This window comes from Lepisma saccharinum, chromosome 17 (genome assembly GCF_977018435.1).
Source record: "Lepisma saccharinum chromosome 17, izLepSacc3.1, whole genome shotgun sequence".
NCBI classification, from domain to species: domain Eukaryota; kingdom Metazoa; phylum Arthropoda; class Insecta; order Zygentoma; family Lepismatidae; genus Lepisma; species Lepisma saccharinum.
In genome coordinates this window covers 59,078,002-59,091,477 of record NC_139245.1, presented here as the reverse complement: position 1 = coordinate 59,091,477, position 13,476 = coordinate 59,078,002, and the positions used below count along the sequence as shown (strand labels likewise).

Below are 13,476 nucleotides of genomic sequence, written 5' to 3'. Positions count from 1 at the left end.
ATGAAGTTATTACTTAGTACACCACAATTAAAACGATTGCAAAATATAAGAAAAAAAGCACATAGTGGTGGATTCATATTCAGCATTCCTGCTATCCTAGCTGCTTTGGGTGCCGTGGGAAGTTTAGCTGGTGGCAGTGCTGCTATTGCTAAAACTGTACTCCATTCAAAAAAAAATAAAGCCGAATTAGAGGAACAAAAACGCCATAATCTGGCTATGGAGAAAAAATTATGCAGTGGTGTGAAATCCAGAGTACTCAGAAAATTAAAAAAAAAAAAGAAAAGCCGCTCACGAACCAAGACATTGAATCTTTAATTAAAATATTTAAAATTCAACAATTCAGAGGAGTTTTCATGTCGGATTCTCTCCCTAAAAATAGTCACTCTCGAGAATGTGGTGTGGTCAATTTGGATAAGTCCGAAAATATTGGTACCTACTGGATCTGTTATTATAAACAAAACAACAATGTTTTTATTTTTGATTCTTTTGGAGGGAGACCACCTAGAGAATTAGTTAATTATTTAAAATATTGTAATATTTATTACAACGACCAGCGCATACAAGATTTTGATCAAATTATATGTGGTCATATTTGTATTACAATGCTCAGAATATTAAATAAAATACCACACATAAAATTACAAGATTTTCAGAAAGCAGTATTATACATAAAGTATGGGAATTTTTCATCTTTCTAGTGAAACTTCGATCTTGGAACTGCATCTCCACGATGATATTATATATCCAAAATCTATAGCTCTGAGAGCATTCTACAGCATGTATCTGATTCCGAATGTAACTTCATACAACAACAGTATATTTGTAGGTAACGAGAAAATTATTATTCCTCCTGGACAATATAATTTATCTACTCTACAATCAGAATTTCCTAATACTGTACTACTCTCTCAAAATTCTGTAACACACAGAGTAGAGATTGTATCCACCAATGAAACAGTAGATCTATCTAACATGGGTGAACTTCTAGGATTTGAGAACAATTCAAAATTAGAACCTGGTACTAGACACACAGGTAAATTTATACCGAAATTCCTAGCCATCGAGACGTTGAACATTCACTGCAACATTGCTAAAGGAATGATTATCAAAGCCGAAAAAAATTCAATTGGTACTCACAAGGAAACAGGGATTATTGCTATATTTAAACCGAATTCTGAATTTATGGAACCTATTTTCTATTCCCCAATCTCACCAATCTATTTTCCTGTTTACTATGATAAAGTTAATTACATAGAGATAAGAATTACAAATGAGAAAAACGAGATAGTCGATTTTGCCGGTGCTAATACCACTGCAATAATAGAAATTAATATATAAAAAATTATATATATAAATACCAATGGAAAATATCGAAAGTTATGAGTTACAGTCATTCCCTCCAAACAGGAGGACATTTGCTAATCTTAATCAACCGAATAAGGAAGTACAGTTTGATATTTCTGTCGGGGATGGATTTATTCATCCTCATAGATCCGATCTGTATATAAAATTTGATATTGTAAAACAAAGTAATAGTGAAGAATATCCTCTTCCCGGGGCTAATATAAAACTTATAGACAATTTTGTTCCATTCTTGTTCTCACAAATTGAAGTCAGGAAACATGGTACAGTTATTGACAGAATTGATTATCCTGGAATTACATCCACTACTGTGGCAACATTAAAATTATCAAAATCAGAAAGTGTATATTATAAAATAGATGGATTCGAAGCTGGAACAAAAATTATGACAAAAAGTCACACAGTACTGTTCCCCATGAGATTGCTATTTGGTTTTTTCTCCGATTATAAAGAAATTATGTGGAAAGGTGGTTTAAGCATCATATTTCGCAGATCACCCAATGATTATAATGCTATAATGAGATATAAAACTTTAAATGCAGATGGAACAGCCAACGACGCTAGTTTACCCGAAGTTGCAAAATGTGTGATCCAGTCTATGGAGTTAGGCATGCCTATAGTTGAATATGAATCGAATTATGCTCTGAAGTACAAATCCAACATTTTGAAAAATCCTCAAATTCCAATACAATTTTATACATATCAATGCATACAGAAACCTGTAGAGGGTAAATTTTTCGAGTACGACATTACTAATCAGTTCCAATCTCTACAATATGACATGCCAGAATTTGTAGCCGTATTGTTTCAGACAGGGAGAGATGACAATCAGGAAAAAGATAGCAGCAAATTTGATAACTGTAAAATTAAAAATATATATCTTAAGAATGGTAGAAATGAGGTATTCCCACGTGAAAATTACAATTTAAATATTACAGAACAAGATTATTTAAAATTATATGAAGCATATTCTGCATTTAAAAGAGTAACTGAAGGAAATATCGATATGTATTATAACCCAGACGAGTTCATAGTTCACAGACCTATGTTTTTAATAAATGCATCAAAAAGAAAATTGGTGGTTATCAATGATCGAACTAATATTAAGTTAATATGTGAATTTCATGAACCATTACCTGAAAATACCATATGTAGTGCAATTTTAATTGTGGAGAAATCATACATATATGATGTAAAAAATGAAAGAGTGATAGAACAATTTTAACAGAAAAGAATAAAATAGAACAAAATATAATAGAACAGTGTTAGGTTGCTGTATTATTTAAAAAAAAATATTAATTATATAAAATAAATTATGTAATATTTGCATTAATTTTTTGAATTTATAGAATAATTTTAATAAAAATATAATAGAATAAAATAATTTTAAATTGTTGTAATATTTATGTTAATTTTTTGAATTTATAACATTTAGAACAAATTTTTAATGTATTATAGTGTCCATATTCTCTAGTATGGATATTGCAATTTAATACTTGCAATTTATTATCATTCCCATCAAGAGCTATTTTATTTTCTATTGTAGTATAAACACCATCTAATTTACTAGTAAGATGGTAGGCAGGCATGTATATTTTTTTATTTTTATTTTTTAAACATTGTTTGAAATCATCTATTGCAAGTTTTCTTGTACATGCCTGTTTTACACCCTTAGCTTTTTTAATTTCTTTTTCTTCCCCATCCATTTTCATGCAATACATTTTCGATCTGAGTCCGGCAAATTCTGATATTATGGACCCTGTTGCCTCATCTTTCATTTTCCCAGGGTTCATCTGGTTTTCAATATTGTAAAATGGATGATTTTCTGGATAATTGCTAAAATCAAAATATTTATTTATAGAGAACAAGTCATTGTATAAATTATTTGTTTCTATCTCATATACAAAACTATCAGTATCCATATAAGCTACTTTAATTCTATTTTTGTATTTAGGTTTCATAACATCATAATGAAATTTATACATTTCCAATTTTGATAATTCTAAAACTGTAACACCGACAGCTATCGGTGCATCACACATTATATTAGTGTTGGATCTTTCAATAAGAGTTAGATTATTAGTAATTTTTGTAAAACTTTTATATGTGGGGTCGGCAATATGTTTCAGAAGTTTTTTTCGGTCTGACACCAAATTACACCTCACTCGATTTCTTTTGTTCTCTAAACATTTTCCATATATGGAATTACTCATTAATTTATAAAGATTTTTTTCAACTTTAGAATTTGTTTGTATTCGATTATTTGTATTTTTCTCAATATATTGAGCTAACCATCTTTCTTGATCAAATTTTAACCCTTTATGGATTTTTGTTAATTTCATATCATGTTTCAAATAATACTGTAACAGTCGATAATGAAGTACATAATTATTTTTATTTTCAAATGATAATATCAATTTTGTGTCCTCTGTACCTGGTACTTTTTGAGAAACTGGTGCCATAGCAAAACCATGGTGTCGGTCATGTAGATGTGATGGATATTCCAAATCAACTTCCAGTAGACAACCTTTTGCATGATCTTCAGACCAGTTTAAGAATTTTTTGTCTTCAAGTTCTGTATCTGTCATCCATTCGTAATTGCCAATTGGTAGTGATTGATTCATGACATAACCATATAAATTGTTCATGTCAATATATAAAATATATTTAAATTTTTTATTAGCATTATAATTTCTAGATAAATATTTATTATTTGCTTTTGCATATCTTAAAGGACACTGGACTACACCACCACGCTTACCAGATTCAACAAACATGAACTGTTCGATATCGGTAACAATACCAATTTCAACCTCTGTATTTAAAAGCATAGCTTGCCAGGATAAACCAGGTGTTGTATACATAAAAACAGGATCCAAGATCCAAATTGTATTTCTTGAAACAACGATTTCGAAAAATCTCGAACACATCAGCTAACAAAAGACCATCCAGTTTTAAATAGATATCATGATAATCTCCCATTGTTTTACAATTTAATATATTCCAAATTGTCTGTGCATATTGATAATCTATTTCACTACATTCTTCATCCTGAAGATGGTTATAAAATTTATTTTTCGGTGGTAACTGTGTCTCATTAAATTTATCAAAACTATCCATGTATTGATAGGGGTAAACTCCTTTTCTTTTTAGCAATTCCATATTAACATTATTAAAATATTTTCTTGTGTGAATAAATTCATCATCGGATAATTGTTTCACCAGATTTGCCAAACTACTAGATAGAAACTGATATGAATCTAGAAACCTAAGTTTAATTATTTGTCCATTTTCTAATCTGATAGTTTTTTCTATGGTAATATATTTATCTTTACTGCGTGGTATAATATTAATATTTTCTGTATCATATCCTAATTCTTTGATAAATAAATGTGCATCAAAATTTTGTAAATTATCAATAAATACTGGAATAAAATTTGTTTTTTTATTTTCAAGTTACATGAATTGCAAATTGTTTCAATATATTCTCCATTAAAATGGTTATGGTGTTTAACTTTTGGATTAAATAAATTAAAATTATTTTTACAATATTTGCATTGTTCTGGTGTAAGTTTATTCATCAATTTTGTATTATATAAAATTGGAGCAAAATCTTTTACCCACTCTCTAAGTTTTTCAATAAATATTCGAGATGCATTTTTACCTCTATAAATAAATAATTGTTGTGGATTATTTTCTTCATAAGTTTTTACTAATTTTAGTACAAAACCACAAGATTCATGGTTAGCTATATTTGTTGAATATGATTCAATTGGATCGGGAAGACATGTTTGCATCGGTATCTGTATTGTTTCAAAATCAGCATAGATTACAAATGGATGTTGTACCAGCGATTCATAATTAGAAAATTTTATACTTTTGGATGGAAATTTGTAAGTTGCATGAGGATAATATTAACATTTTTCAATATGTTCCTCTAATTGCTGTTCACATGATTTGTCACCTCTTCCATAAAATTTTGACAAGCATCTATCACATAGAGTAATTTTATGATGATTTAATGTTATTTGATTATGCACCAATTTTGTTAGATTTTGTATGAGACAATAGTGTTTCTTATTTCTCTCTGTAACATATAATAATCTTATGATATGTGCACCAGCAGATGGTGGATGGTGTCTGAGTGGATAAATATTATTATTTATATCATAACCATAAACATGAACATTTATTGATTTTTTATTGTATTGTTGATATTGCTTTTCAAATTTCTCAATATCTGAGATTTGTACTGGATATTTTATTCCTGACATGGATTTTTTAAATTCTGTTTCAAATTTTTCATAATGGGAGATACGATATTTGTGATCAGTATGATTTTTAACTGGATGAAAATATGCTATGATGCACCAGAGGAAACATTTATTATCATTATTTTGAATATTTAATACAGATTTTTTGTTTTCAATCTCTTTAGGTAATTTAATATAACCAGATCCTCCAAGAGGGGCATTTTTTGCTATTTTCAATTCAAGTTCATGGTTTGTATCACAAAGAGACCAACCTGAATCTTGTTTTTCGAACTGTTGTTGTTGTAACTTAAGTTCTTCACAAATTCTATCATAAATATCATCTAAATTATTAGTATCATTATAGTATAATTTTAACACATGAGTCTGATGATAAAATTTTTCTATTTTATTACCAGGATTTATATAATTTGATGATAAAATACAATATAATTTGAGAGAATATTGTTTAAGTTTATCACAAATTAAATTTTTAAATTTAGGTTTAAGTTTAGCTAGAAAATTTGGAATATCTAATTCTTCATTATCTACATGTGTTGTATTATATACAACATGATATAAAATATCTTGGTTTGGATTTTTAATTTGATTATTCATTTTGTTATAATTGGGTTTTATATCTATATTTTATAATTGGGTTTTATATCTATATTTTTATAATTTGGGTTTTATATATACAAAATTTTTTTTAGGATTCTTCTCAAAACAATAAAATTTTAGGTAAATTAATTATTTAATAAATCTCTTCTCTCAACTTCTAATTCTCAAATAATAATTGAAAATAGCAAAATATTTGTATTTATAATCTCAATTTATTAATCAGTAAACTTTTGGTTTATATCTATATTTTTATAATTTAGGTTTTATATATACAAAAAATTTTTTAGGATTCTTCTTAAAACAATAAATTTTAGGTAAATTAATTATTTAATAAATCTCTTCTCTCAACTTCTAATTCTCAAATAATAATTGAAAATAGCAAAATATTTGTATTTATAATCAGTAAACTCTCCGTTTTATATTTAATCGGGAAAAATTTTGATTTATATCTATATTTTTATAATTTAGGTTTTATATATACAAAATTTTTTTTTAGGATTCTTCTCAAAACAATAAAATTTTAGGTAATTAATTATTTTATATATAATTTTTTCTTTTTTTAATTTTTAATTTTTTAATTTTTTTTAAATTTTTTTTTAATTTTTATTTTTTTTTTCGATTTCGGGGGTAGCCTAGAACGGAAGTGGACCGGAAGTAAACCGGAAGTAGACCGGAAGTAAACCGGAAGTAACTTAGCACTTATTTTTAACTTAGCACTTCGTGAAAAATAAAATTTTAGCAAAAGTTATAGAGGGATTTTCGAAAATTAGCAATTTTGCACTATGAAAATTGGAATTTGAGCTTTGACTTTTTTTTTTGCGCTTGTATTTTATCACTTTTTGTAACAGTCAAAGTTCGATTTTGAGTATATTACTGTATAGGTATACACAATAAAAATAAACCAAAATTTCGGGGGTGGCTCAGAACGAACCGTTTACCCTACTGCTTGAAAATACTTCATTTTCTTCAAGAGCATAATATCGTTTAATAACCGGCGATAATATTCCATTACCCTAAATTTCTGGATTAAAGTATAATAATATAGGGGCATGGAAATCTGAAAGGGGGGCAAGGATGGCCACATCTCCCCTTTAGAAAGCGAATGTCAGCTAAAAGTATATATTTCGCATGTATCATTTGATTCCAGTCATAGTAATTTACATTAATTATTATAATGGGGATGCAGGAATGCTATAATTTCGAATTCTAGTGGTGTTTCTTGAGGGGGCAACTCTATTATTGGATGAAAATGCCTTGCTTGTCCCTGCATCGAAAATATCGGCAGACGTCCATGATTTGGGAGTGGGGCATTTGCCAAATCATGGTTGTTAAACGTCTCACGAACCCATAAATTCTAATGGATTCTATTGGGTTCCGCAACAAGACTGGAATATTTTTTATCGCACAGTTTAAATTCGGTCCAAGTTGCATATTGTTTCATTTCAATATGGAACTTAGACCGCCTTTAAATTGATCCGGATGAAGATTTCAATTGATCCGGAGAAAATGTTCCTGGAACAAATTGAAATATTTTATACATAAAAAGGCTCTTTACGGTCCAGATCCATTTATGCTTGCTAATATTCCCTGCTGAACCGGAATTGAATTGATTTAAAATTCCTGACCCTTTAACAACCCTGGTTGAAATTCATTTATTTACAAACAACCATATTTTTAACGGTCATTTCACATTAATCCCACACGATATACTGATTTATTTTTCGCGATGTTCCAATGAAAGGTAAGAGATTTGGGCTATTCCTTTTTCTTCCTTGATGTTAAATAGATTATATTAGTCACACGCCTATAACGTTACTAGCTAACATTTGTGAATTGTTCTTTCTTTGTAACATTAACATCTACCATACTGAATTTATTTACGTTCCTTATGCAGATGGTATGTACCCAACTGCATTTTGTTCTGTTCCGCTACAGTCGTTTACATTTTGCTACATTCCTATGTAACGTTAATGAACCATATTGCCTTTCACTTCATTCAGTTACGGAGGATTGCATTCAATTACGTTCCTATGTACCGTTATTTACTACCATGTTGCATTTCGTTAGGTTTTTGTAATGCTAGTATATACCACATTGAATTTCGTTACTACATTCCTTGTAACGGTAGTATATACCATATTGCATATTACGCTATGTTCTAATGTGCTCATTTCGTTCCGTCCCTTTATAACGTTAATATCTACCATAATACATCTTGTTATGTTCCTTGTAACGTCAGTCTATAACATATTGCATTTCGTTACGTTACATGGGTACCAGCAGTTGAACCATACATTTCCTCCTACAAAATGGAACGTACCGTGTAACGCAAATTGGGCATGTTACGACTCCCTGCCCGAGACATCTTCATTACAAGGCAGCAACACGTTCATAAATACTAATCGCGACTGATAACACACTTCTTTTCTATTTAAAGAGAAAATCATTATTAGGCAATATGACAACATTGGGTATCGAACCCAGGACATCTTGATTACAGAATTAACGTTTACAAATTATTTCCAATTTAGTTCATTTCCTGTTTGTGCACAAAAGCTAATCGGGGCTTTTAAACAAATAGAATTGAATATCTAATTTTGCCAACATTTGGAATCGAACCCAGAACCACTTGATTAAAACATCAGCTTTAACCATTTTATATTTAAACTATTATCTATATCGCGGGTGGAAAACACCTTAAACTTTAGCTCTACCCAATTTATATTTAAAACTTTAATATTTCGTGGGATACGTAAGTTGAAATTCCATCATAATAACAATTTGAATTCATCAAGTACTAGCTACAAATATAATTTTTCATGCATATTTTCGTAGGAAAATATGAAGTTTCTCACTTCACAAGGATAACATATACACAGTATTTCACAAGAGTTTTTAGTTCGAGCTAGTCGTAGGCCTAATATGAATATAAATGTCACTTCATTATGTAGTTAACCTTGCTAAGGTGTTCGGGTCTTTTTTGACCCATATGAAATTTAATGTCAGAAATCTTTTAATAATTGGTATTTTTCACTGTGTCTTCTTGACTTTGCTTTTATGAACCTGAGGTGCGTTTATGGTAACTTTCGTTCAATTTCACATGTTAGTTTTCTTTCAGTAAAAATAGTACCACATAAGTTGTTCAGGTCATTTTTTACCCATATGGAATTTCCTATATATTTTAATGCACATTCCTCCCACCCTCGCTGTTAATGGACGAGTCCAGCTGTTTTTCTCACAGCGATTGTTGAAAACATTATCTCACTTCCACCTGTGTGTGCTAGAGTTGGGGCTCATGTTGTTAATCAGTACGCACAAAGAGGGCTGTTTTCCTCTTCTTTTTCCTGCTGTAGGATATGGATATATCTACGCGTGGAATTTCTCGTGAAGAAATCGACAAGCTTGTGGAAGGCAAATTGTCCGACTTGGAAGAAAATGTTTCTGAAACAGATGATCACGTGTCGGAGGAAGAGGAATCATCTGATGATGAAGATGTTCAAGTCGATCTAAAGGTGGGCTCGACTCTTTTGTCAAAAGACAAAAACATCTATGGAAACCGGAACCACAAGCCCCACAAAAGCAGCAAACTTTGTCAACATGACTCCAGGTCCAACAAGATATGCCACGTCTAGAATTGATGATGTATACTCTGCGTTTATGCTTTTTCTTCCTCCACCGGTTATGAATATCATAATAACAAATTCTAGCAAAGAAGGAAGACGTGTTTATGGTGAGAAATTCAATGATTTGAATAGGATTGACATGGAAGCATACATTGGCCTGTTGCTGCTGTCTGGAGTATACAAATCACACAATGAATCCACGGAGGGTGTCTGGGATGCTTCCACTGGACGAAATATCTTCAGAGAAACCATGTCTCTGGAGCCAGGGTTCTTAGATTTGATGAGCGACAAACACGAGCAAGAAGGCGGGAAACAGACAAATTTGCAGCCATAAGGGAATTATTGGACAGATGGGTGGAAACTTTGCCCAAATTGTACAATCCGGAGATGTTAGTCACTGTGGATGAGCAACTGGTAGCATTCCGTGGAAGGTGTCCTTTCCGACAATATATGCCAAGCAAACCTGCGAAGTACGGTATAAAATTCTGGGTACTTTACGATAATGCTACCAGTTACGCCTGGAACATACAGCCATACCTTGGAAGGCATACGAAAAGTACCAAGGTCTAAGGGTCGCCGTTGATCTCATTCAGGGCTTGAAAGGATATAATATCACATGCGACAATTTCTTCACATCTCACAAACTTGGGCAGGTTCTTCTAAAAAAGAACCTTACAATGATTGGAATGATTAGAAAAAAACAGGACAACTATTCCTCCACAGCTGCTTGTAAGTAAAGGGGTTCCAACATACACATCTGATGGGACCACAAAGAAACCAAAAATCATACTGGATTACAACAGAACCAAGGGTGGAGTTGACACACTGGACAAGCTAGTCTCAAACTACACTTGTAAGAAAAAGACTAGGGTGACCAGATGTCCTCTTTTATCCGGACATGTCCTCCTTTTTAGGAGTTTGTCCGACGTCCGGGAGGATTTTTTAGAAATCGGTAAATGTCCTCCTTTTTTGAAAGAGTATAGCATCGACTATAGCAAATGTGCTGCATAGAGAATGTTTCCACACATAACGATCATCATTTAAGGCATATCACTTATGGTTCGTTAAGTATGTGAGCAATGCTCACGGGAGCTTAACACGATCACTTTCCCTGATCGAGTCATTAAATTCTAACTCGTTGCTTCGCCCTCTGAGACTGCTGGAACGCGTGCAGTGTGTCCTTTTCAATTGATTGATTTGGTTTATTTTACTTCGCTTTTCTTCCACTTTTGGGTAATCGCGAAGATGGGTATGTCGAGCGATGATATGATTATTTTGATGAAGGGACACTTATAAAGAACACCCAGGCCCAGGCCAGGAGTTGAATCCGGGATCGCTGGGGGTTTGGCGTGGTGTGATATAATAATAATTTCTTTGTTTAGCGGGCGAGGTTCAGCCGTACGCTGGTCTAACAGCTTGAAGTTATAGTCCACGCGTTTACTTCGTTAACGTCAAAGAACTAAAGAAAACCACCGCCACAAACGTGGGTGGGGATAAATAGCGGGAGAGTTGTATTCCTCCATTGACACTCAACCTTCAGCCAATGGGCGCAGCTGTCATTCTGCTCGTTTACTCCACGTGGAGTCCTTGAGCCAATGGGCGCAGCTAAGAGTAGAAGGTTGGCTCATCCGACGGACGACTTTCGTCCCTTCAAGCGCATTACGTCATCTGGTGAGCAAATGTCGAAGCCAGCGGGTAGAAAACACATAGATGGGGTTGTTTTTCATTGAATGAATTCTTCCGGGGAAGGTTTTAACACCTTATTTACTGCTTCAAAGGACCGGCATTTCATTAAAAGTAGGAATGAATAGAGCGTAGGCGGAGGATGATATGGAAGAAAACCTGTAGCTAATTTAGTCGCTTTTCCCCCTGTACCTCAAGTTAACACATGCTGCATTGTTCCTTGTAAGTGTTTGAACATTGTGATAATATTTTCACTATGGCTATGGCTTCTTTCTTCTATATTTCGCAAAGGCAAGTAACAGAATGCTTTACCCCATATTCGAACTTTCATAACTCACTAGACACTACTTGCGTTTACTAAAAGTTATATTATTTTATCTGATGATACGTACATTTAAAATTAAGCCTACATATTTAAATTCCTAAAATGTAACGTGTTAAAACACATTCTAAGATCCTTCAGTGTCATTGTACTTATTTCAGTTAGTTTAATACACCCAATCAGTGCTTGTGAAAAGTACTAAAAAATAAATTAAATATAGTACATAGGGAGGTAGTCATGGTAGTCATCCAAGATACAGTTCGTCGGGTGGAAAAAGTATCAACGAAACATCAAAAGTCTAAATTGAATATTTTCTTTAATGGAAGAATGTAAATATAAAATTTTATAGCTATTGTGCTTTTTTCTAACTAACTAACTAACTCCATAGCCTTCTTAAACCTGAAGGTTCATGGCTGCAGCAACACAGGCCTTCCATCTTTCCCTATCTTGAGCAAGTTCTATATACTCTTTTCCATCCCTACCGATTTCCCTTAGGTCCATCTCAACGTTGTCCCTTCATCTTCGTCTTGGCCTTCCTACAGGTCTCCTACCATCAGGTTCCCCAACAAGAATCCTGTAAACTCCTCTTTCCTCTCCCATTCGTGCCACATGGCCTGCCCACCTAAGTCTTCTTGATTTAATTAGTCTAATAATATCTGGACATGAATACAAATTATGTAGTTCTAAATTATGTAACCTTCTCCACTCACCTGTCTCCTCATCCCTTTTAGGTCCAAAGATTTTCCTAAGGATCTTATTTTCAAATACTCTCAATTTATGTTCCTCTTTCAATGTAAGGGACCAAGTTTCACATCCATATAATACTACAGGCAAAATTACTGTTTTGTATATTTTAACTTTTAGTTTCTTAGATATTAAATGAGAAGACAAAAGTTTATGAAGAGAGAAGTAACATGCATTTCCTGAATTAAGCCTACTTTTTATTTCCTCTTTAATATAATTTTCATTTGTTAATATTACTCCTAAGTATTTGAATTTGGAAACTGGTTCAAACGAGTTGTTATCAATAATTAGATTTTGATTATTACCTAACACTTGGTTTCGGCCTGTAATCATATATTTAGTTTTCTCTTTGTTAACTTCCAAACCTATCTCTCTAGCAGTTTTGAAAAATATTTTAGCATTATTCTTAATTGTATTCACATCATCCCCCAGTAAGTCTACATCATCTGCATATGCTAACAACTGAGTCACACCATTTAATTTTAGTCCTTCTTTAGTTTCTTTTACCTTCCTTACAGCATATTCTAAGGCAAAATTAAAGAGCAATGGAGATAATGCATCTCCTTGTTTTAACCCATCATGAATTGTAAATTTGTCAGACATATTAATACACACAAATTTTACTTTCTGTTTCACTGGTGCATATTTTTATCATACTAACAAGCTTCTTAGGTATTCCAAACTCGACTAATATATTATATAATTTATCTCTCTTGACTGAATCATATGCTTTTTTGAAATCAATGAATAGCTGATGGACATTTTGATTATATTCCCACTTTTTTTCAAGTGTCTGCCTGATGTGAAAAATTTGATCTGTAGTTGATCTGTTACGTTTAAATCCACATTGATAATCACCTATAATTTCATT

General features: G+C 32.0%; 1 protein-coding gene across 1 annotated transcript; it reads left to right on the top strand.

Annotated features, from left to right (window-relative positions):
- The first annotated feature begins 9,830 nt into the window (after positions 1 to 9,830).
- Positions 9,831 to 10,190, top strand: LOC146001434 (uncharacterized). Its single transcript, XM_083138753.1, has one exon. The coding sequence runs from the start codon at positions 9,831 to 9,833 to the stop codon at positions 10,188 to 10,190; it is 360 nt and encodes a 119-aa protein (XP_082994879.1).
- Positions 10,191 to 13,476: the final 3,286 nt, after the last annotated feature.

Bases quoted from the DNA above. Each gene is read 5' to 3' on its own strand.
- LOC146001434 (XM_083138753.1), top strand. From the start codon at position 9,831: ATGACTCCAGGTCCAACAAGATATGCCACGTCTAGAATTGATGATGTA.